Genomic DNA, 23,511 nt, shown 5'->3' with positions numbered 1-23,511 from the left:
ACCCTCCTTATGGAGTTATGGCTCGGTCCACTCCAATTTGGATTGGATTGAACCGGTATTTACATAGATACCGAATCAAAACAAAACCTTTCCATTAGGAAAATGACTTCGAATCTAGTTTTCTGCTGATTTTTTTAGTGGGATACACAAATTTCGCATGGGACATTATTACATAACGTTCTTTACTCTACACCGTTTTTTTCATTAGGTTTCTACGGTTCAATTTTAACTAAACCATTGAGAGGTCATTATTTATTTCTCTCATTTGTGGGGTCCAACCGGTCCGGAACAGAATTTGACACGGCTATAGCTGTTCTCGAGTAGCGGAATTTGGTGACCCAATAAATGCCCCTTCTCGAAGAGTACCCGTGATCGTAATTCGAGACCCACCCACTACCTGGTACAGGGTGGGTCCACCAGACAGCGCCGTTAGCCTGTGATTTGTACAAGTTTTAGGGGTAATTCTGCCAGTTCGTAAGTTTATCGGACATTCCATGTCGTCAGTTTTTCGGACAGGAAAAAAATGGTTTATCGGACCTCGTGGTAGTTTAGTAGTTGGACGCTGAACTGGTGGTGGTGATCAGTCTCCGAGCCTAGGTGGTTCCGCCATTACTATAAAACCTTGCACGTTAGAAACGCCCAGTAGAGAGTGTGAAACATAGCGAAGCAGAGCGTAATAGACTACCGACCATGAACTCAGATTACGGCATTCCTCGAGAACTCTCAGATCTACAAAAACACCGTGCTCTCTATGAACCAGAGATTCCTCCATGTCTTCAGGTCACCATTTTTTCTATTTTATCGCAACTAGGTTCATTTTTATGGAATCTGTTTTTTCTATTTTGAATCTTCTTTCGGATCGAGTATTTTCATTAAAGTAGTTCAACCTAGTTCTCTTGGTTTGATAGACCTTGTAATTGGAATTTTAAATTTCTCTTCGAATCAAATTTTTTGGATTGCTTCTTTTATTGTTTATTTTAGTCCTTCGCGGATCATTTGTTCTGTTGCTTCTATCTGCTAATATGAAACTATTAGGATTTTGTTCTTGTTCCAATACTTTGTGGTTAGCAATTTCGCTCTGGGTAAGTGATACGCTCAAAGGAGAGTTTTATGTATATAGATTAGCGCGGTCTTGTAGTTCTGAGGTTTTTGCGCATTCTCAGTCGTTTTACTAACTTGTAATTGTTTCAGTATGTCTACACGTGGATTCATCGACAAAATGATTGGTATAAATCGCTAGAACGCTTGAATTGAAAGTTCCCACTGATTTCTAGTGAGAATTCAAAACAGAAATGTAATTCCCCTTTAGCAGACTGTCTTGGCTCTGTTATTGTGTATATGATAATCACATAGTACAGAAAGAATATACGCAAGTGGTAAACCAAAGGTAACAACCTATGCAAGCTTGCTTACAAGTGGCCTTACAGAACACTTCTAGTTCTCTGTGATACGTAACATTTCCTAAACATTTTCTGTAAACATTTCTTATTTTCGTATCCATTAAGTTTCACTTGTTCTTCAACTAAATATATGAGGGAAGAAAATGGTGAACGTCATTGTTTGTTCGAATTAGAAAACACTTTGGTCATTAGAGGTAAGATGCAATTCCTTGCACAGGTTTTCGTATACTCAGACTAAATTTAGCCACTGTAAAAGCCTTACTCACACCTGCATTACTGAGCCTATCTACTTCTCCCTTTCTTGGGCTTGCTGATTTATTATTTATTTTTTTGAATGAGCTCTTCTGCAGTATACCTCTTGCGTTTGCTTACCTGTGTATGAAACAGTGGATTTTACTATAAAAGATGCTATATTACTCTCGGTTCATTCTAGACTACACTTGACCTTTGCAAACTATTCTCAGTACCTGTATCTGACACTTCATATAAGGCTTGTAAACCATATGAATGGGTAAAATGAAATCTTTGGTGCAACCAAGTTGTATCCATTATTGTATTCTGGTATTGTCATTTTGGATTTCTCCAATCTGGGAATTGTGGACTCGTTTGAAAAGTTCCATTCTTTATCCTCAAAGAAGATATGTCAATTGCACATTGTGCTACTACATTACCAAATCTTCATCAGTGACTTCTATGCATAAATTTATCTAAGCCAATGGTCTTATGTTGGAATATGGGTGACAAATTTTTGCCTTTTATTTATCAATATTACCTGACTGACTTTACATTGACTTCATAGCATTGATTAGAATCAATTTGGCTGTATGTTGTTTTCTTTTCTTCTGTTTCTGTCTCTTCATAAATTAAATTAGATCATTGAATTACATGCTTGTCGTGATAGGGTACTACCGTTAGGGTAGAATTTGGTGGTCCAACTACTGCAGCAGATCCCTCTGATTCACACACCATTAGCCGGTCTTTTCCACACACATATGGTCATCCTCTGGCTCACTTTTTAAGGGCGAATGTGCAAGTCCCTGATGCTCAAATCATAACAGAGCGTCCTCCATTCAGGTATGTGTTTCATAATTAATGTCATCATGGAAAGTTTGAAATTAATTGTCTAGTTACTGAAAAAGGATCAGTTAAAATTCCATTGTTTTTGGCTTCAATTATAGTCTTTTGCCCATTAGCTTTTTCCTTCCCTATTAATTAAGTAATTGTTTCTTGTGGGTTCAGTTAAAACCTAGACTCCAATATGTTATAGAGTTTAGTGAACGCGTCATCTAAATAGAGAGAGAAATATACTGGTGCAGGTTTGCTGATGTGGAAAATTGTCCATATTTGCATCTCTCTTTTTCACTTTTACACTGTCCTGGTTTGCTGATGTGGATAATAGTCCACCTTTTCATCTCTCCTTTTCAGTATCTGCCTTTTACTTATTGCTAAGAGATTTTCTACTAGTATTAAATATATGTTGATCTTGTATAGTATTGAAATGGGTGGTAATTGCTGAAATCCTGTCTGTGCTTTATTATCTCTTGGAAATTAGTATGAAACTAATATATTTGGCTTCGTACAGGGTAGGAATAGTCTTCTGTGGAAGACAATCTCCTGGAGGTCACAATGTCGTATGGGGCTTTCACAGTGCACTTAAGGCTCACAACCCTAATAGCATTCTGCTTGGATTTCTTGGTAGGTAAAAGCTATCTTTCCAGAGTTTGACTTCTACCTTTTAGGGTTGTGCCCACTCCTTATGCATGGTATTAAAAGGTTTTTAAATGATTTGTTATAGTTTAGGACCTTCTGATCTGAAATATCCCTTAGTTAATTGTTATGCTTTGCCAGCATGTCAAGTTTTGAATTCATGGAATTAGTTCAGGATATCAGTCACCAGTGATATTGCTACCTGGCGGTGTCGGCCCAATTCCAAGTCAGAATACCCATTTTTCATTAAAAAGAAAACACATACACACACACACACACATAGGAGTAGGTACTGTCTGAGCCAATCCGTATTGATCTGGTATTGGTATTGGTTAGATACAACTTGGCCAACACAGTCAGGATCTGGTACTGAGACTGCTTGCTCTCTTCTTAGTTATTTCTAGTTTGTGCTCAAGTATAATAGTATTATCATTCTAAATTAAATAATCACTAAAGTGCAGCATATGTTTTGATGTCCTGCAATTCATGGACAGAAATCATATATTTTCTCTGAGAATAATGAATTTTTATTGTCCACAAATCATATGAAAACTCGTTCCATTTGAAGACTTGAAGTTTTTTTTTTGTAACCCCCTCCGTTTTTTTTTTTTTTTTTTTTTTGACAGGGGGCACTGATGGTTTATTTGCACAGAAAACACTTGAAATTACTGATGATATTCTTCCTACATACAAAAATCAAGGTTGTTGATTCGTAGAGTAACATCTTCTAACATCTATTTTCGATTTGACATGAAATCTTTATTAATTTTCTTCTGTCTATGAAGCTGATCAAATATAAAGAAAGAAATTTTCTGTATGTGCTTGTTCAGGTGGTTATGATTTGCTGGGTCGGACAAAGGATCAGATAAGAACAACTGAGCAAGTTACTGCTACCTTGAACACATGCAAAACTTTGAAATTAGATGGCCTCATAATTGTTGGAGGTAGATCCATCAGTTATCCAATAATTTAGGGCATTTAATAGGGACTAGTAGATAGAAACTTGGCGTTCATCACTTCATTGTGCTTACGTATTATCACTTTACAGGTGTAACATCAAACACAGATGCTGCTCAGCTGGCTGAAATATTTGCAGAAGCTAAATGCCCAACGAAGGTACACTCATGGGACAATTTGAAGATGAAACCTAGTCCACTTTTTTTGCCTTAGAGGGTGATAGGTCCCTGTATTTCCCCTACAAGTTCCGGCAGCTCCTCCTTGACCCTCTGGTTTTTCTGGCGATAGTTACTCCCTCAACGTAACCCTTATTCAATGATCCCAAGCTGAAGTGTTTAACAGAAAGTGGGAAAAGATAATAAAAATAATGGAAATGGCATTACGATTCGGAAGCATTAAAACTCATATATATTCCATTAACAATTGGCAACCACCATTGCAAGACTGGTAGCAGCCAATGACTCTAACCTGCAGACATCAGTGAACTCCCCAATTCATTCACCCGAGGGTCTTCGCCTCCCTGCAAGCAAGCTTGCCCAAAAACCTAATTCAATCCCCACTTCACAGTCCCTTTCTTCCCTTAATGTAGCCCCCCCTCCGACACAATCCTAACAAGCTACTTTCCATATTTGGATGTGATCCCATCCAACTGCCTTGTACACAAGCCCTAAAGTGTATGCCTCTCTGTTAAAACAAACTCCAAGAAATCATGAATTGAGATAGAAACAAAACAAAAAACACTTAGAGATTTAATGTGGTTCACACACCAATGTGGTGTGCTACGTCCATTGTCGAAGACGAAGTTTCCACCATGTAGAAGAAAAACAGAATGGAGATCTCTCAACAAGTCGCCATAACGGTGTTACAGGAACTCTCATCCAAAACCCTAAGGCAAAAATCCCGAATCTCACTATGACCTTGTAGACGAACATAAGGTACTTATATATAAACTTCAATTGGATAAATGGGTCGATCCATCAGTCAGGTTAGCCCAAGCCCTCTGCTTCCACTACAAATCTCCATAATTGGGTCATTCAGGTTACCCACCAAAATATGTCGATGCCCGTCAATCTTTGAAGTTGGGTACAAGAATTCGGGTCACAACATAACAACCTCATGTTGGTTTCTTAATAGAGGGTTGCATATTAACATCCGTTTTTATACCTGATAAGATCATAGTTCAATTTGGCACTTAAGAAGCAATGTTACTTTTGTTAAGTTCAACTTAGTATATTTTAGGTTTATTAGTCATTAATTTTTGGTACATTTTGGGTGTCTTATTTTCAATACCATCATATCTAAGTTCTTGTGCTTCTCTGGATCTTGCAGGTGATTGGAGTTCCTGTTACTTTGAATGGGGATCTTAGAAATCAATTCGTTGAAACTAATGTTGGCTTTGATACAATATGCAAGGTATTAATCAATTCTTACATATTCTTGTCACTTGCCATGTTGAGGAACAACTTTCATGCTTATTGTGGGAAGTTGATGTTGATTATATTGTTCACACGAGATTAAATCTGTGTGAAACTATAGCCTTAATTTGTTATTTCTTGTTCTTTTTATATGCCCTTGCTTCCTATAACCAAAGCTTCTGTCATGGTAGAAAATTGAGATGAATGCAATAAGAACATGTTGGGTATATAGAAGTGTGGGGATGAAGTATATAAATTCAAGGTTGATGAATTCTAACCATGAAGTCGGGTTGATCTAAAATATAGAGAAGTTGTTTGTGTATCGGATCTGGGAAAGAGGAAGTCATCAAGTTCAAACCCTAGTATAAAAATATTAATCCTAGTACAGTCCTTGCATAACAGCGATGGTTTCATTTTGATAAAACATAGGCTGAATCTATTTATGTATAAAAATATTAATCCCATAACCGTCCTTGCATAACAGGCAAGGTTTCATTTTGATACACCATAGGCTGAATCTATTTAACACATAAGATTTCTCTCTCTCATTCTTAGCAACTAATATAACAGAGATGTGTGCAGCGGTCATGATAAGACACAGGTAGGTCTAAGATACCAGTTTAGTGAATAACACCGGTATGTCACTGAAGTCATCTACTAAGTATGCCTCTTAATGGCACAATAAAATGACACAAAAACAAACATACAAAAGAGACAAGAGGATTTGTGGTTCATCTTTTAGCATACATCCATGGGTGAAAAGAACAAAATGGTTTACCATGAATGCATCGAGAATACTAGAATGCTTTCTCACACTAGAACCAAATCCCAAAATCCTTGCATATGAAAGAAGGTACGGCAATTAGTTGTCAGCTTGATTCAGTGTCTCAAACATGTATTGACCAACATCCCAAAATCCCAGAATCCTTGCATATAAAAGAAGGTATGGCAATTAGTTGTCAGCTTGATTCAGTGTATCAAACATGTATTGACCAACATTGGTTCATATATAAGTATCAAGTGATACAGGTATATTTGGTTAGTACTGTATCAATGCCTTGTGTTCTGTTTTCTCGTAGGTTATCTTTTACATATTGAACCCAAGGGCTTATTGTGTGGACCCCTTGAACCATTTGAATGTCTTATGTGGTCCTTAAATAATTGCCTCTTACATCTTCAAGCGTTTGCTAAATCGTACCTTATTTGTTTGTTGAGGATATGGGATAGCATTGGTAGTTCCAAGTGTCTGAAAGATTGAACCAAAGTGAAAATGAAATGAAGAACCAGTAGGGAACTACAATTTATTTCCTCACTGTCTATCTCGTTTTCTTTCCTCCTCCCACTTTCCCCCTTTTTCTGTAGTAAGTAAATATGCTTCTTCACTGCTTCAGGTCAATTCCCAGCTCATCAGCAATGTCTGCATTGATGCTCTATCTGCCGAGAAGGTAGTTATGTAATTTATTTAATTGAAATCTTTCCTTTTTATGCAATCACTTTCAATTTCTCTTATTTATTTCTATTTGTCGAAATAGTATAATGTTTAGCTGAAACAATGCTGCTTATGAAAGAGAGGTTACTTAACATATCATAAAGATAACTATGACCACCAGTAAGTGGTTTACATTGATATCGCATCACTCTAGGAAAGCCAGAGCTAGTGCTCAGTGGGATTTTGTTCATGCCCATATCTTGTGCTCTGTTGGTGAATGCATGCAATCCATGTCGTATTTCTTCCCTGCTTTTTAACTTCCCAGTCTCACATTTTCCCCAGAAGTTAAAAAAATTTGTATTGTCAAATTGTCAGCCAGCTGCAGGTCTGTGAAAAGTAGTAAAATTTTCTAATAGTTGCTTGGTTTATATTGGATGCTCTTTTCTATTGTGTCCATGAACTAGTTATGTTATTATGTTGTATTTTATTTTGTTTATTATCTGGAATTTATGTTAATTGCTTCGTCGCTAAATTATCCCTTATTCTTCCAGTATTATTATTTTATCCGACTTATGGGTCGGAAGGCATCACATGTTGCTCTAGAGTGTACTCTTCAGTCACATCCTAACATGGTCAGGTTTCCCCATCTGATTGGAAGTTCTGTTTAATACTGGTATTATTTAAATGAGTTAGGAATAAGACTTGATTTACTGGAACTCTTTGCCAGGTTATCCTTGGTGAAGAGGTTGCCGCATCAAAGCTCACTCTTTTTGACCTTACAAAACAAATCTGTGATGCAGTTCAAGCTAGGGCCAAACAAGGTTTGCAACTAATGTGTTAGATTTCATCTTTGCTAAAAGAAGTGACCACTATTTTTATTGTAAATGATGATTTTCTTAATTGGAACAGAGAAGTATCATGGAGTAATCCTTCTACCTGAGGGACTTATAGAAAGTATTCCTGAAGTGTATGCTCTCTTACAGGTACTCTATGACTTGAAACAATCCACATTTGTTGCACTGATATTCATAGTTTTGGCTCATCTAGGTGCTTACAACTGTCTTCTAGATTCATCTAACTTGATCCATTAACTGGATGCTCTGCTGTGGTGATCACCAGGAAATTCATGGTTTGCATAGGGAAGGTGTTTCTGTAGATAACATGTCCTCAAAACTTTCACCTTGGGCATCTGCCTTGTTTGAATTCTTGCCACCATTTATTAAGAAACAGGTTTCAGCTCTCCCTTCCTGTTCCGTTGATTGGGGATCTCTTCTGTGCTTTATCAAAATCCTACTTAACAATGATGCTCATTTAAAGATTAATTATTTTTGCAGCTGCTTCTCCATCCTGAATCAGATGACTCTGCACAACTATCCCAGGTATGGGTACTAGAGTTCTTGCTGTACTCTGAAAAGTGAATTTGATATCTTGATGTTACTCTGAGAAGCGAATCATGGTATTTTATGACTTCCATGCCTTTTTTTTCCTCCCTCAGATTGAGACAGAGAAGCTTCTAGCACATTTGGTGGAGGTAGAAATGAACAAGCGTACGGTAGGTTTTAAGCAACAGAATGTAATATTTTTTTTGGCTGTTCGTATCTGATTGAAAGAATTAGAGGTGCCATATCAGAGGCATGAGATTGGCATGCATCTTTTCTCTGTTTATTGTCATAAAATGAGCTTGTCTTCCTCTTCCTCCAATTCTGTGGGTGATATTCTTTCTGCTTAATGATTCTTTCTATATCAGATTTCGGGCTTTCTTTTCAAAGAACGGTTAACACTTAATGGAAAGGACGCACTGCAAATATATTTTTAGTAACAGAGGCAAAAAAAAATTTCAGAAGTAGATGCAAACCCCCTCCCATTGATTCATCACATTTTTACTTTTAAAATGCCTGAAAGCGTAAATATAGTACCCTGAAATTGACTGGATTACTGCTGTTTGTTGTTGAGATTTGAAATTCAAATGTTCTGGTAAATTGACTCTTCGGATGACCGGAACAGAAAGATGGCACATATAAAGGGAAGAAGTTCAATGCAATCTGCCACTTCTTTGGTTATCAAGCTCGGGGATCCTTACCATCAAAATTTGACTGTGACTATGGTTATGTAAGCATGATTAGTGTTCCCTTTTTATTTTTCTTGTTAATTCTTTTTATCAGTTGGGTGATCTGGGTTCCTTTCATGTAGGTTCTTGGGCATATATGCTACCACATTCTTGCAGCTGGTTTGAATGGTTACATGGCAACTGTAACCAACCTGAAGAATCCTGTGAACAAGTGGCGCTGTGCTGCTGCCCCAATTACGGTTGGATCTCCTCCTATCTTTTTTTAATGATTCTACATTTTTCTTGATATTTTTAGAATATATTGAAAATAATTTCCTGAACTATTTTTTCTTAATTTAGGCAATGATGACTGTAAAGCAATGGGCACGTGGTCCAGGGGTTGCGTCAGTTGGAAAACCTGCTGTTAATCCTGCTTCCATTGATTTGAAAGGCAAAGCATATGGGTATGTTTTGGTTGCCATTACTTACTGGTTGTTTCGGGGTTAAAATCAGATTTAGGACAAAGATAAGAAATCTTACTAGACGTGGATTTTTTTTGGAAGAATGTATGGTTTCCGCTTTGGAATGTAGGGCCTCTCTTTTGTGATATCAACCGTTTATTCACATCTGAGATTGTTTGGCTAACTTCTATATCATTTTATGTAGTAATCATATCCTATGGTTCTCGCCTAAATCCTAGTGATGATGTAACACTGCTAAATATGAACTGTAGCTTACTTTTTAAGTGTGGAGCATTAAGGAGGATGCTAGCTAGCTAATGGCAGTTATGTATGGTGGTGCTGCCATCCTATTTTTTTAATTTTGTGTTAGCTTCCTTCTTACCTCCAGTGCTGGGTACTGCCTACCTATCATTGCTGTTATGAAGGAGGATGAAATTTTAGTATTAGTCAGAGTAGCAATGCCACTAATGTGTCTACAATGCTAAAATTGATGAAGAACAAAATGTTAACCATGTCTTTTTCTTGATGCCCTTTTGGTCTTGTTATTTTATTCCTAGAAGACGTGATGTTTCCTTCCGCAATGATATTGACTCTAAAAATTTCTCAACTAAAAGTTAGATTGATAGTGGTTGTGGGTACTGTTGGTTTCAGGTTGCTGAGACAAAATGCAACGAAATTTTTGATTGAGGATGTCTACAGAAACCCTGGGCCACTTCAATTTGATGGTCCAGGTTCTGATGCCAAGACATTCACCTTGAGTGTTGAAGACCAAGACTACATGGGCCGGATAAAATTGTTGCAAGAATATCTAGATAAGGTACTCTGCTACTTTAATCTTGTCTTTGAAAGTAGTCTGACTCTTATCAGGTTCAGGGGCAATCACAAAAAGACTAGGCTTCAGTATAATCACATTTAGCTCACTCTCACATCACTGTGCACGTCTGATTTGTTCTCTGGTTTCTAATTTAACTGGTCACTTATTATATTCTGCTTGCTCCATTATGGTATATTATTACATTTTTCTTCTCATATGTTCTCATCTGCTTTCTCAGGTAAGAAACATTGTGAAACCTGGATGTCCACAGGATGTCCTAAAAGCAGCTTTAAGTGCCATGGCTTCAGTGACAGATGTTCTTTCTATAATGTCAGCACCTTCTTTCAACAGCCACACACTCATCTAGCAAGATTGGTGCTTGCTCTCCATGGTATTATAACTTCATAAGTCAAATACTTTTAGTTTACATTTACATATCTTCTTATAATTTTGTTTGGCGTTTTCAGGAAGTTAGGATCTTCCGACATGTATAAAAACCTCATATGTTCTTTGGAAGTTTCCCTTAAAAGTTTTGGCACTTGGATTTTATTTTGCTCAGTAACCATGAGTTTTCTGTAGGTATGCAAAATAACTATGAAAACAGTCCATGAAAGAGATGAAATTTTGTATCCACTTTTCTTTTAAATTCATTTTTCCTCGGGGCTGATTCCCCCCTTCTTTTGGGGGGGGGGGGGGGGGGGGTTAGAGTGGAGTAATGCCTCTTTAATTGGCCATCGAACTCTGTTCCTGTTATTATGTACACGAGCCAAGCCACCGCACCATCTAATAGATTAGAGTCACTAGATTTTAGCCTCTTTTATGAATTCAAGCATGTCTTTTGGACTACCACTAGTACTATGGATTATCTGTCAATGGTAATAGTGATTTACTGATTTGTCAAACGGTATTTACATCATGGCGGTGAGGTAAGATTGCCACACTGGGAAGTTGACTCGACATGTTACTGTGGAGGCACTGGACCGAGACATCTTCTAATTTGTCTAAGCTCTTTTGCTACTTCCATCATAGTTGGTCTTTCATCTACCGCCTTATGGATGCATCTCATTGCCAGTTTGCGAAATGCTTGCAACTGTTCCTCAATCCCTTGCTCTTCCAAAATTGCAGGTTCCACAATTACACTTAGTGGGTTATTTTCGACAAGTGATTTCACATGTTCACAAAACATGAAATCTAGATCTTCAGCTTGTTGTTGAAACTTGAGAGGTGTTCTTCCCATTAGAACCTCAACTAGAAGAATTCCAAAGCTGAAAACATCAGCCTTTTCCGTTATGAGGCCTTTCTTACAATACTCTGGAGCAATGAATCCGAAAGTCCCTCTTATATCGTCTTTGACATGCATTTCGCCCAATGGGATCCTTATTGCGTGTGTGAAGTCAGTCAGCTTGGCAACACAGTGTTGATCCAAGAAAACGTTACTGGTTTTGATGTCTCTGTGTATTATGGGCCTTGAACCGGCCATGTGTAAATAGGTTATTGCATCGGCAACCTCTGTGGCAATCCTTAACCTACTCTCCCATTTTAGTGTTAGCCGAGTTGTTAATGTTGAAGGTTTGTCAGGTTCACTGGCACAGACCTGGCTGTAGAGATCCCCGTGTGGAGCAAATTCATAAACTTGGATTGGAATTTGGGTCTCTAAACAGTAGCCCAAGAATTTCAACACATTCTTGTGATTCATCTGTGATCCTATGACTATTTCATTTACAGTCGCATCTACGACTCTACAAATTTCGTCTTGATTCTCCAGCTTATGCAGGTATTTTTTAACCAAGATTTCACGGTCTCTGTAGTTTCCCTTGTACATGCCATAGCCCCAGTCCTTGAATAGAATTAGGTTTTGATTGTAGTTGTTGGTTGCTCTCTTCAGCTCCTCCGCAGAGAAGGTCTGTATGGGATTACATTTCCCGTCACAAGAGGCTATCAATCCTTCTAAAATCTGGCTTCCGCTTTTCAGGAAGAGTCTCTCATTTGTTTCTCTCTTCTTTCTCCGGGTCCACCAGGACCACATTCTTTTCTCTGTCTCGCAAATCAAAGAGACACAATTAGTTGCATCATGCATGGTTCCTACACCTTGACCCTAAAAAAAAACACACAGAGGATTGCAATTTACCATTTCACTCCTATGAGAAAACGGGGTAAAGCGGTCATTCAACTTAAAAGGGTGTGTGGTCAGACCGAGATCATGCAGTGGTATCATCTAAATCCTTGATCCTCTAAAACCAAACACAAGATTGCAATTTACCATTTCACTCGGCTATGGTGAAAACATTCAAAAAATTTTCTTATTCTTCTTAAAAAGTATTTTTCACCGTGGACCCCACTGATTTTTGTGGTCGAGAGAGAGAATGCTCCCCCGTGTGAGCATCTAAATCTTGATCTCTCTACTCGGGTAGGACATTGTCCATCCCCCATCCTCTGAATTGGGCTGCCTGTGTACCACACTCAAGCCATGTGTTGCCCATCCAAAGGGGCGGGTGGATGGGTGAATGCCCCCGCTTGGGCAGAGAGAATCTCGATTCTGTCATTTGCATTCAGCTTAGGAAGCTTTTTCTTTTAATTGTTAAGGATGATAAAAATAAGATAAAAAATGGATAAATACTATTGTCCTTTTGTATTATAGTTTAATTTCTAAAAGAATTCTGTTCTTTTATGAAATTACTGTTGAGATAGTTAGAGTTGAATGTTTAATGTCTATTTTGTCCTTTTAAAATTAAAGTCAAAAGACAATTCTATCCTCATTTATAAAAAATAAATAAAAACCATATCAAGTACCTAATTTTAGAGAGTTGTATTCTTATTATTTTGAAATCCAAAAAAATATTACCTTAAATTATTTTTTTTTGCAAAGAAAATGAAAAATTTTAAATTTGATAATGCCAAATTAGATAGTAAATAAATGAAAATCTAATGGAAATGAGAACTTCTTAAAATTGATAACATCAAATTGAAAAGTGAATAATAAAAATTAAAAAACAACACTAAATTGAAAAGTAAATATAAAAAAACTAAAAAAAATAAGGAGCTACCTAATTATGGTTAATTTTTTCTTAATTACTAAGGTAATAATATAATTTATTATAAACGTATAAATAAGTAGAATAAAACCTTAGCACTATTTTGAGATTTTTAAATAAATAAAAATTACCACATCATCACTTAACTAACGGAATTTAACACTAGAGGTAACAGTAATTACAAGTAAAGTTTAAGGTTGGATTAGTAATTTCAAAAAGTATACAAGATAAAGTAGTAATTAAGTTGTAGTTCAAAGGGCAATAATAACTATTCCAAAAATAAATGACAAAACAAATATTTTAAGTGTTCTCATCATCTGATGGAGGAAATTCTAGTATAGTTCTTCTATGGTCACAGAAAATCTACCAAAAATAGAAAAAGAAAGATCCCAAAACGATGACATACCATTCAAGCCTTCCTATCAAAAATCAAGTTTTTCTTCTCCAATCATTCATTACCTTTAGTCATGGTAGACTCCATTGGTTCCCTTGTAAATGGAACAGGTCCAATCCTCGTGCAGAATTCTACCTTTGTCTGCGAGATAATAGTTGCAGTTGTGTTTGCTAATGTTTGTTTTCCTCTGAGACTCTCATGCCAATACCCAGATGAGATTATCTCTTCTGCCATTAGCAGGAGGTAGTAAGCAAGCAGCAGCTCCTGTTTCACCTCCCCAAGTATATAGAAAAAGTGCTACCTTGGTCTTCAAATCTAGTTATTTATACAGAGAGAGCCAGAGAGGAAGGTGATGCAGGGTGCTGCCTTGTTTTCAAGTCAATTGAAACTTCTTGGCAATGTACTTTATGTTTACGTACCATACAAGTTGTAATGGTGTTTCTGGAACTTTTCTTATTGTTGGAAATACAGTTTCAAATAAGTTTAATACAAATGTGAAGATCATGACTGCCTAAATGATCAAAAGGAAAATTACTTCAAAACATCTAGGTTCTATTTGGTTAGTTGGGGTGGTTGGGGTGGAAAGTTAGGAGAATGGACTCCATAAGTTACGGTGCTTTCACCTATTCTTTGATTAAGAATGGATAAATGAAGAAAAGTTGCATTTTCCTCCCCATTTTCTTGCCAACCAAGCGTAGCTTCCTGCAAATTTCCTGTCAAGTTCCCAAAGGAGTTCAGGAAGCAGTGTATGGAACTCTTGGAATTTGGAAAGATGAATTTGGGAGCATCAGCCCTAAGGCGCCTTATCTAACCATCTATTTAGAACAGTCAAAGAACCCAGTCAAAGAACCGACCTCATGAATTCTTGTACAACTTCATTTGGAATTGGAAAGTCAATTACCAAATCTCTGGTCTGATTTTCCTTCAGAATTTTCTTACTTTGAAGAAACTGGTGTCCACAGTCATTGGTCTTTTGTTGAAGATTCCAAGACTTCAAAGCATTTTGAGATTAGAGAACTGGATTTTCTTAACTTCAAACATAAGTTACCAAAAAACAGATATAGCCATGGGAAATATCAAATAAATCAATCTTTCTAGTTCCTACATTACATAACCACCCACTTCAGCTTTCTCCTCTCAATTCTTTCTCTGGGTGATTACCAAAAAAAGTAGTTTCTAGATCCCTCTCTTTACCCCGGCTGGGCCAAGCTCTGATTCTCCTTCAGAATTTCCTGACTTTCATGAAACTCGAATCCACAGTCATTGGTCATTTCTTGAAGAATCCAAGACTTCTGAAGCATTTTGATATGAAATAATTAGAGAACTGGGATTTTCTTAAGTTCAAACATAAGCAAAAAACAGATATAGCAGCCATTGGAAATATCAAATAAATCAATCTTTTCTACATTACATAACCACTCACTTCTCTTTCTCATTTCAATTCTTTCTCTGGGCCAGTGCACCCCTTGATGGACCGTTGCTGGGCCTCCTTCCGTTGGCCCATCCCATCCTTCCCCCTTCTTCCCTCTCCCTCTCCTGATCTATGTTTGGGCATTGCTTCTTGCGATGAGCTTGAGGACTTGGGCTCTTCTGAGACTCCCTCCTCTCCCCTCTGGGATCACAGGCAAAGTAGCAGGGCTACTAGAGATCGTCATAATTTCGACAAAGATTTCGTCATGGAGCTCAATTTTTCAAAGAAGAAGAAGAAAAATCGAAAACACTAGTCTCCTTCTCAATGTTTGTCCAGGCCTTATGGCCTTGTTTTCTAATTGTTATTGTTTAATTTTGGTGTTGCTTTGCTAAGATGTTTGGCGTGGTTGGGCTTAGCCTTTGTCCCTTGTATCTCTCGCTGTCTCCCTCCCCATCTCCCTTTTTTTTCCATTGGTTTACGAATTTTTTCATTCATCCAAGAAAGAAAAAAAAATGTCATTCATGTCAGCAGCAGAAAAACTAGTCAAACTAATCTACTAGAGTAGCAAGTCCTGATACAACATCTGAGGTAATTGCAACAAAACACTCATTCACTTTGGGCCTGTTTGATTATCTAAATCTTAGGATTCCAAATTCCATGATTCATGAATCGAAGATTTATTTTAATGCATATTATGGATCCGACATCCGGTTCTTTGTGTGTCCAGATGTCGTCCATTCAATAGTTGAATGGACCGGACGCAGAGGATCTTTATGCCGAAATAAATAGACTTGTAAAGGACAAAATGGTAAAAGCATTATTTTACTTTATTTTTCAATGTAAAATTTTTATGTCATTATCATGCCAGCTTTACACGAAAAAACCTCTAAAAATATAAAAATCTAAAAATGAATATATCATAATCAAAGAAGTGAGACATTTTTAGAAATTTTCATTTGAAAGGTGAGGAATGTTTCTCCTCCCAAATCTCCTGAGGTTAGTTAGAAAGCTTGGTAATTTTCACAAAAAACATTAGATGTCAATAATATTAATTTACTAAAGACCAAATTAAGGTGCAACAAACTATTAACCCTGTGACTAAAAAAAAATCAAAGCGTAAGAACAAATGAAGTCTGAAGTACAGAGATAAAAAATCCATAGCGTAACTGATATTGATGGCATTTGAAGTGAGTAAAGACTAGCTAAGAAATATTAAATATGCATGGCACGCTATCCTTTTTTATTAGCAGAGTGCATGTCACGTTATTTATTTATTTATTTATTTATTTTTTTGCTTCCTCTTTTCTTGGTTTCTTGGCTTTGCCTTCTTTAATCCGGTGTTCGATTGCTGTCTGGTCGCACACCTGGCTGTAGGTGGGTGAGTCTCCCAGGGGAAGGATTTTTTGCATCCACAAGGTTTCTATACTGGAACCTTGCTTAAGCACACCAAGCTGCTTACCACTTGAACCAACCCCCATTGGTTCAGTGGTTCACGTTATTTTTATTCTAAATGGCAATATAAATTGCTTGAAACAGTCTTAAAAATCTTATCAAATTATCATAAACAGTTCAAATTTAATGGCAGGATATTCAGCTATATTTATGCCTATAAAATATGTATAGTTATTGACATGCAATCCATTTGAGTACTATTTTCGCAATTTGGGTCTAAAATTGATCACTCGTTTCACCTCATTTCTAGTAAGTTGATTTTTTTTTAATAGCAAAACGAATGGTCCAGATTTCCTCTCGACCCCAACTTTCAATCTAGACTGTAAATTGCATGGTGCAATGCACAACACCCAAATAAGGCTCACTATTTTCAATGAAAAATAAATGATTTTTAGAGAGACAAACTCCACATGCACCCAAAAAAAATTATATCATTGACATTGGAAGCTCCGCATTAGATAGAAAAAAAAGTCGTCAACAACATAAACAAAATAAATAAATAAAATAAAATTTTAAAAGTAGGTGTAATTTAAGTTGATTTGATCCATTATTATTTATTAAGTGTGTCAATTTAGGTGTATTATCGATAACCTTCTGTAAATATATAATTCCTTAAATGAACTTGAACCCTATAAATATTCTTATAGAATCAACATTAGAAAGATAGTTCTAATCACAATTTGATCAACTACGATTTCAATTTCTCAAACCCAAACCATAATCACTAGTTTGGAAAAAATATTTCCCATGATCCAATTGGAAGCTTAAGAGTGCCTTAGATTTTTTTTATTCCTTAGATCTACCTATCAAAATATTCATTTAGGTGATTCTCATCCAAACATAGAGTCTTATAAATTTATTAAATTTTCTTTGAAAATGAAATCATCTCCATTACATTTAATTAGTCTTAAGTTTTGTTAAGCTCAATCCAGTTACAAATAAAATAATTAGTCTTTAATATATATGAGGTTTTTTTTTAATGATAATATATTTTTATTCAATCGATGACCATTCTATAGATAGTAAAATCAAAATCAATACAAGCATGAATGAATCAAACTAACCAAGCACACTCAAATAATTGCAATCCTCTCTTAATTAATGTTGGAGAATTGACTTACTTGATAAAAACCGTTATCTCATAATACGAGATTAAGAGTTCAAATCTCTTTAGAGTCGAGGCGGAGCTCTCTAAGGCCGGAGGACCCGGACGAATATCGGTTTGAACCCTCTCTAGATCCTCCATTCAGTGAAATTGTTAGTGTATACAAATGCCGGTTGGACCGGGATGGGTTGACTTTGTTAGACCTTCTCCATCCACGGAGAACCTTGGAGAGCTTTCATGGTGTTCTAGGCTCAGCAGTGAATAGCGAGAGTGAAAATGATGGGTACGGGCGTACAGCCAAGAAGCTGCGGCTGTCGCCTCAAGATTTGCAAACCCAATTCCCTCTCTCTCTCTCTCTCTCTCTATAATAAGTCAAGCTACGGTAACTCGTACGCAATCACCAGAAAGAAGAAAAAAAATCAAATACGCAAAGTTCTGGGCAAAATTATACCCACCTGGCCAACCATCTTCACCGCAAAAATAGTCATTTCGTTTTCTTTTAGAGGGGGGGTTTTGGAAGTGTGCAACTGCCAATTACACCTTCCATCACGATCTACACACGAAGCTAATTTTTAATATATATTTGAAAGCAGATTAATGGTTGGTCCACCAGATTCACATCCTCTCATGTTCTTATTTCTTAAGAGTTACCCTTGTGCTCAAATGAAGTTTAAATAGAGCAGAAGAACTTTCACGGTCCTTCCCAAGTCGTCTCTTAGAGTCTTAGTCCTAATTTTTCTGCAAGGGTGTCTCTGGTGGCGAAGCTTACTATCTGCTTCTAAGTTCTTTAGTCGTCAGCATGGAGCAAACTAACGGCAATGATGAACCTGTATCTTCCTCCGTCAACTCCAAGGATGATCAACTGACGGTTTTCCGGGGGAAACCATCTTCCGGTCTGCACCAGATAATAGCCCTTTTCATATGGTTAGGGGGTATTCATTTCAACGCTGCACTGGTCTTATCGGCTTTCCTCTTCCTTCCCAAGTCTTTGGCTTTGACGTTAGTAATCTTTTTCTCTGCTCTTTTCTAAATTCTGATAAACCCTTTTCATTTTCCCACTTCACCCTTTTTTTGATTCCTAGAATTTTCTTTCTACCCATTTTTGATTCGTTCTACCTTTACAGGGTTTTGGGGTTTCTCGTGTTGCTGATGGTGATTCCGATTGACGAGAAGTTCAAACCCGGACGGAGATTAGCCAGGTATGTAATTATGTAAATGTTTGATTTGCTTCCATTCAATGCTCTGGTGTCTTGCCCCACCCTTGTGAAATTCTGATTTTTTTTTACTCACTACTTCCAGGTTTATTTGTAAGCACGTCTGTGGTTACTTCCCAGTGACTCTTTATGTGGAGGATATCAAGGCATTTCACCCGGATCAAGCTTATGGTAAGCATCAATTCAATAATTTAATGCATGATGACCCCTATCGCCTCGGCTAGGGTTATCTAAGCATTGAACTTGCCTAACATTCACATCCTCAAGGTTAAAAACAGGGCATGGTATTAAAGCCCTTGTAAACGTACTCTTTTTTTGATTACTGCGTTTAGTATTTATGGGCATTATACATTCTCTGATTGCTGAGCTACTAAGCCTAGTATTCATGGGTTTTGATGTGGTAGGCATCAAATCATGTCACTACCAATTCCATGTAGTCGAGTCTCTGTCTGATCCAAGACAGTTATTTGCCTGGCAGTGCCTTTGGCGGGTGCACGGAACTGCCTGATAACTGATTAGCGACATTGATCTTCACTTAGCACAAAACTTAAGTAATACAGCTACTTGTGTTGCTGGTGGGCACTGGGAAGACACTGCTTCAGTACTTATACTGATCTCCATTGATCACAAAATTAATGTTACCATATCTGCCCTCTCAAAGATCTGAGTCTAATGAGGGGAGAAATGTGTTAAGTGTGGTGGGGTTTTGGTGGAGATGTGTTAAGAAGGCTTCTGCTTTGGGGTTTCTGGGAGAGCTCATTTAAGGTTATGTTGGGGGAACAATCACATGGAATTTCAATACCAAATAAGAAAGGGAAGCAGATCTAAATATTATTTAATTTGTGGTAGTGCAAGAGCAGTAGGAACATTGGCCAAGAAGGGTGGTGTTCAACTAGAGTTTGGTGTGGTGTTGGCAGGGTTGTTAAAGAAGAGAAATAAACAGATAAAAGAAAAAGTGAAACTTTTGAAGCAAAACAGGGATGGGTAATTGCTAGTTCTACCAAACTGGAATATGGGAACCTTCTTAGTTGGCTTTAAGCAAAGAGCCTTTAGTTAACTTCTGTAGTTATTTTCTAAAAGCATGCCTCTTTACTTTAATTATATTGTTTTACGCATTTAACTGTAGTATATGTCATTATTTAACTAAAGTTATGTAATAAGGTTTGTCTTCACTGTAGCCAAGATCTTGTCTAATGCTCGCCATGATGCTTTGCCTTTCGCTTCTTTTGATCAATCAATGACTGGACTGTATAATTTATGCACTTCTTTTGTTCAATCAATGACTGGATCGTATAATTTATGCAGTCTTTGGCTACGAGCCACATTCAGTTTTACCAATTGGTGTTGTTGTTCTTGCTGATCTCACTGGTTTCATGCCTCTACCGAAAATGAAAGTCTTGGCTAGCAGTGCTGTAAGATCTACTACACTCAATTTGTGTAAGAAATGGGGAGCCTTTTCTTAATCCATTAACACTTTTCAATCATTGGTCAGGTCTTCTGGACACCTTTTGTGAGGCACATATGGACATGGCTGGGACTTACACCTGCAACAAGGAAGAATTTTACGTCACTTTTGAAAGCTGGATATAGTTGCATTATAGTGCCAGGTGGGGTGCAGGAGACCGCTCTTATGAAACATGGTTCTGAGGTCTGTTTGTATCTCTTGCACTCCTTTTGTTTTTATTTGAAATCAATATTCCTTTGCATTGAGATACTGAAAAAAAAATTTCATAACAATACTTGAGGTGCAATTTGTAGTAAATTTCTGGTTTACCTCTTTTATTAAGTTCTATTGTAATTTTGTTTCAACTGATTGAAGCGTTTCTTCTGAGATGTCACCATTCCCGGTATTCCTAATTTCCAAACTATAAAGCAACAACTTTAAAATTTTAAACTCTATTCTCAACAAATGCAATCTGAAAATATTCATGCTCTGAGTAAAATCTCAATTGGTCCTGCTTCCATGGGATCCTTGTAGCGGTGGACAGGATCGGTCCTTGCGTTAGGATTCAAATGGCTGCCCTTGGATTCAAATTTTCATCATGGCAGCCTAGTATTGGTTATTGCATCAAATGGCCATATGTCTTCAGCAGTTACTTAATAGCCAAAAACTCATTGGGAATCTCTATGCCTCCTGAGGAGCATCCTCAAAAAGTGACCAAATCTGGAATGCACCAACGGATTGTTTGTTGTTTTCAAACCTCAAAACCAAAACCTTTAATTCCCCGACTGGGTAGACCTCTTAACACTTGCATTCTTGCTCCCTAGCCACTGTTGAGCACTCTGAGGTTCCTTGACTACAATCTTCCTTTCGGTGATTAGTCGAGACTTTTTTTGGTTTTCCCTTTCTTTGCCTGTTTCTCCTCGGATGAAAGACAATTAATGTGTACTTGTGCCCATTAACAGTAGATCCTAGCTGGTGGGTATATTTATCAAATGAAATCACCTTTTTCTTGTTATGATTTAGCTGGGACAATCTTATCAACTACAGCCTGAAGTTTTTGTCTAGTAATTATTGGTTTTCACTTGTTAACGGTTATTTCTTTGGGTTTTGTTTGATTATTTTATAGATTGCTTACCTTAAAAAAAGAAAAGGATTCATCCGCGTGGCTATGGAGACAGGTCGACCTCTGGTTCCAGTGTTTTGCTTTGGTCAGGTATTAAAATTTAATTACAGGTGCATGAGGTGCTTCACTACTTTTCATGTTCTCCTGCTTTGGCCATTTGTTTTATGGTTTGGGCATCATCTCATGTTTGATGTACTCCAATATGAGTCGCCCCCTTTTTCTTCTTTTCCTTTTTTTTCTTTTGTCTGGTTGGGACTACAAGACCACCTTGTAATATCCTGCTGTATCAGTATGTAGCCTTATAGTTTTTGGTTGCTTCGCGTAGTAAATTGGTTGTGTAGGCCCTAATTTTGTCGTTCCAATATGAAGATTGCACCCGTTTTTCTCCACAGTAACATGTGTCACTCCCTGTTGATGGTTTAAGCACAGAGATATTTCAATGTCCTTTAGGCTTAAAAAAATTTATCTTGTCATTGTACCAAAAGGTGCTAGAGGCTGTAGAAGTTTTGAATTTGCATTTGTTCTTTCCTGCAAATGGAATAATATCTCTTGTTTTTGTTGTCAACTTTGCAAGTGCAGTCAAATGTTTACAAGTGGTGGAAGCCCAGTGGGAAGTTGATCCAGCAGATTGCCAGAGCTATCAAGTTCACCCCAATTGTCTTCTGGGGAATTTTCGGGTATGAATGTGATAATCCAAACTTTTCTGCTACTCATAGTCAAATGTTTTCTTGTACCATCTTTTAATTGATTGCATATTTGGATAATGCCTATCATGCATATTGTAGTGATGTTGCATTTGTCAAGTTCATTGGTGACCAAAGCTTCCACTCTCTTTATAGTCACTCTTGCAATATTAAGGTTGATGAACACAACACTGATGGCTCATTTAAAGCATAAACATTTTACTGGATTACCTATATCTGCTGCATTGCCCATGCCTCAGTAAACATGCCCTGTACCGTACTTCTGCCTTCACCCCTTCTCCGTCAATGGCTATAATTGAAGTTGAGAGTTATTAAGTAAGCAAACGAAAATGGTGAACAGAAGATTAAGGAAAACTGGACATCACATTCGTATGTCTTGACAAAGAAGTTCTCTATTTATTTTCTAATTTGATTCCTCTACTTGTAGAACACCTGTGCCATTTCAACATCCCATGCATGTTGTGGTGGGTAGACCAATTGAGCTCAAGAGAAATTCACAACCCACAATGGAAGAGGTATGGACGTTCAACCTTATTCTTGTTGCAAATATATTACTGCCCTGCCTAGATGGATGTGCATCCCTAATTTGTCCAATCAGCCTACTTCACACTATGTTGCTGCCAGAAACAGAAATTAATGCTGAAGTATGGTGCTATTGCCATGGATTGGAAAGTTAAAAACTCCACAATTTATTTTTTTAGCCAGTGTCTCTCAAATGACTTAGTGACCTTTTGTCATTCCCCGGAGAATTCATACTTGACCAGGGCATGTACCAGATCTCATGTTTTTATCATCTGGGCAGGTCGACGAAGTCCACAGCAAGTTTGTTGAAGCAATGCAAGACCTGTTTGAAAAGCACAAAGCTGTGGTTGGTCAAGCTGATCTCCAGTTGCAAATTCTTTGATAGATGCCTTTCTGCCTATTCTAATCTTCGTTGAATTTGTATTTATGTGGTCCCCCGCTGTGTTTTTATGTAACAATTGATGCGTTATTAAATCAATGAGTTGCCGGGTGGTACTCATTCAATGTAATCTAATTTGATGCACATACAACTTATCCACAATTTGGGTCTCTGTGATTCCAACTGATCTTGTGCATGGCACGGTAGGGGCAGAGGACAAAGTTAAGGTAGCCCGACCTGCACCGGGTGTGCGTAAGGGTACCTGGGTAGGAAAGAGAACCACGTTAATGCTGCCATGAGAAGAAATTTTGTGGATGGATAACCCTTAAGCCATAGTTGAGCATGAGGCAAGAAAAACGCGTCCATAAGAATCACAACAAGACTGGAGCTGCTGAGCTGAGGCAAATGCATGGTAATGTAGAAGAAAAGATTTAAGCCCATAGGTTAGAAATCAGTATCTAGATATCCCAGTGATTGAACTTGCCACAATGTCCTCCCATG

At 37.4% G+C, this 23,511-nt stretch overlaps 2 protein-coding genes and 1 pseudogene across 2 annotated transcripts; 2 read left to right on the top strand and 1 right to left on the bottom strand.

Annotated features, from left to right (window-relative positions):
* The first annotated feature begins 556 nt into the window (after positions 1 to 556).
* LOC149014577 (pyrophosphate--fructose 6-phosphate 1-phosphotransferase subunit alpha-like) lies at positions 557 to 10,912 on the top strand. Its single transcript, XM_089155132.1, has 20 exons — positions 557 to 780; positions 2,302 to 2,474; positions 2,983 to 3,095; positions 3,734 to 3,808; positions 3,938 to 4,051; positions 4,156 to 4,223; positions 5,394 to 5,477; positions 6,871 to 6,924; positions 7,460 to 7,540; positions 7,636 to 7,729; positions 7,818 to 7,891; positions 8,028 to 8,138; positions 8,243 to 8,287; positions 8,404 to 8,460; positions 8,913 to 9,017; positions 9,099 to 9,215; positions 9,316 to 9,419; positions 10,068 to 10,233; positions 10,469 to 10,621; positions 10,698 to 10,912. The coding sequence occupies exons 1-19, from the start codon at positions 691 to 693 to the stop codon at positions 10,595 to 10,597; spliced, it is 1,854 nt and encodes a 617-aa protein (XP_089011258.1). The 5' UTR covers positions 557 to 690; the 3' UTR covers positions 10,598 to 10,621; positions 10,698 to 10,912.
* A 279-nt stretch (positions 10,913 to 11,191) lies between these two features.
* LOC149014576 (non-functional pseudokinase ZED1 pseudogene) lies at positions 11,192 to 12,304 on the bottom strand (annotated as a pseudogene).
* Positions 12,305 to 17,878: 5,574 nt separating this feature from the next.
* Positions 17,879 to 23,202, top strand: LOC149014575 (diacylglycerol O-acyltransferase 2D-like). Its single transcript, XM_089155581.1, has 9 exons — positions 17,879 to 18,623; positions 18,749 to 18,823; positions 18,924 to 19,009; positions 20,144 to 20,250; positions 20,331 to 20,486; positions 21,409 to 21,495; positions 21,985 to 22,082; positions 22,537 to 22,624; positions 22,912 to 23,202. Exons 1-9 carry the CDS (start codon positions 18,424 to 18,426, stop codon positions 23,011 to 23,013), a joined length of 999 nt encoding a protein of 332 aa, XP_089011707.1. The 5' UTR covers positions 17,879 to 18,423; the 3' UTR covers positions 23,014 to 23,202.
* Positions 23,203 to 23,511: the final 309 nt, after the last annotated feature.

This window comes from Hakea prostrata, chromosome 5 (genome assembly GCF_041222555.1).
Source record: "Hakea prostrata isolate BN-2017 chromosome 5, UWA_Hpros_2, whole genome shotgun sequence".
Classification (NCBI taxonomy): domain Eukaryota; kingdom Viridiplantae; phylum Streptophyta; class Magnoliopsida; order Proteales; family Proteaceae; genus Hakea; species Hakea prostrata.
Note: the sequence above shows the minus strand (reverse complement) of the source record. Positions and strands in the feature narration are given on the sequence as shown.

Excerpts from the sequence above, each read along its gene's own strand:
- LOC149014577 (XM_089155132.1), top strand. The coding sequence starts at position 691 with ATGAACTCAGATTACGGCATTCCTCGAGAACTCTCAGATCTACAAAAA. Across the intron at positions 9,018-9,098 it reads TTGACTGTGACTATGGTTAT|GTTCTTGGGCATATATGCTA; the intron begins GTAAGCATGATT and ends CCTTTCATGTAG. Across the intron at positions 10,234-10,468 it reads TGCAAGAATATCTAGATAAG|GTAAGAAACATTGTGAAACC; the intron begins GTACTCTGCTAC and ends CTGCTTTCTCAG.
- LOC149014575 (XM_089155581.1), top strand. The coding sequence starts at position 18,424 with ATGGAGCAAACTAACGGCAATGATGAACCTGTATCTTCCTCCGTCAAC. Across the intron at positions 18,824-18,923 it reads CCCGGACGGAGATTAGCCAG|GTTTATTTGTAAGCACGTCT; the intron begins GTATGTAATTAT and ends CACTACTTCCAG. Across the intron at positions 19,010-20,143 it reads TCACCCGGATCAAGCTTATG|TCTTTGGCTACGAGCCACAT; the intron begins GTAAGCATCAAT and ends TAATTTATGCAG.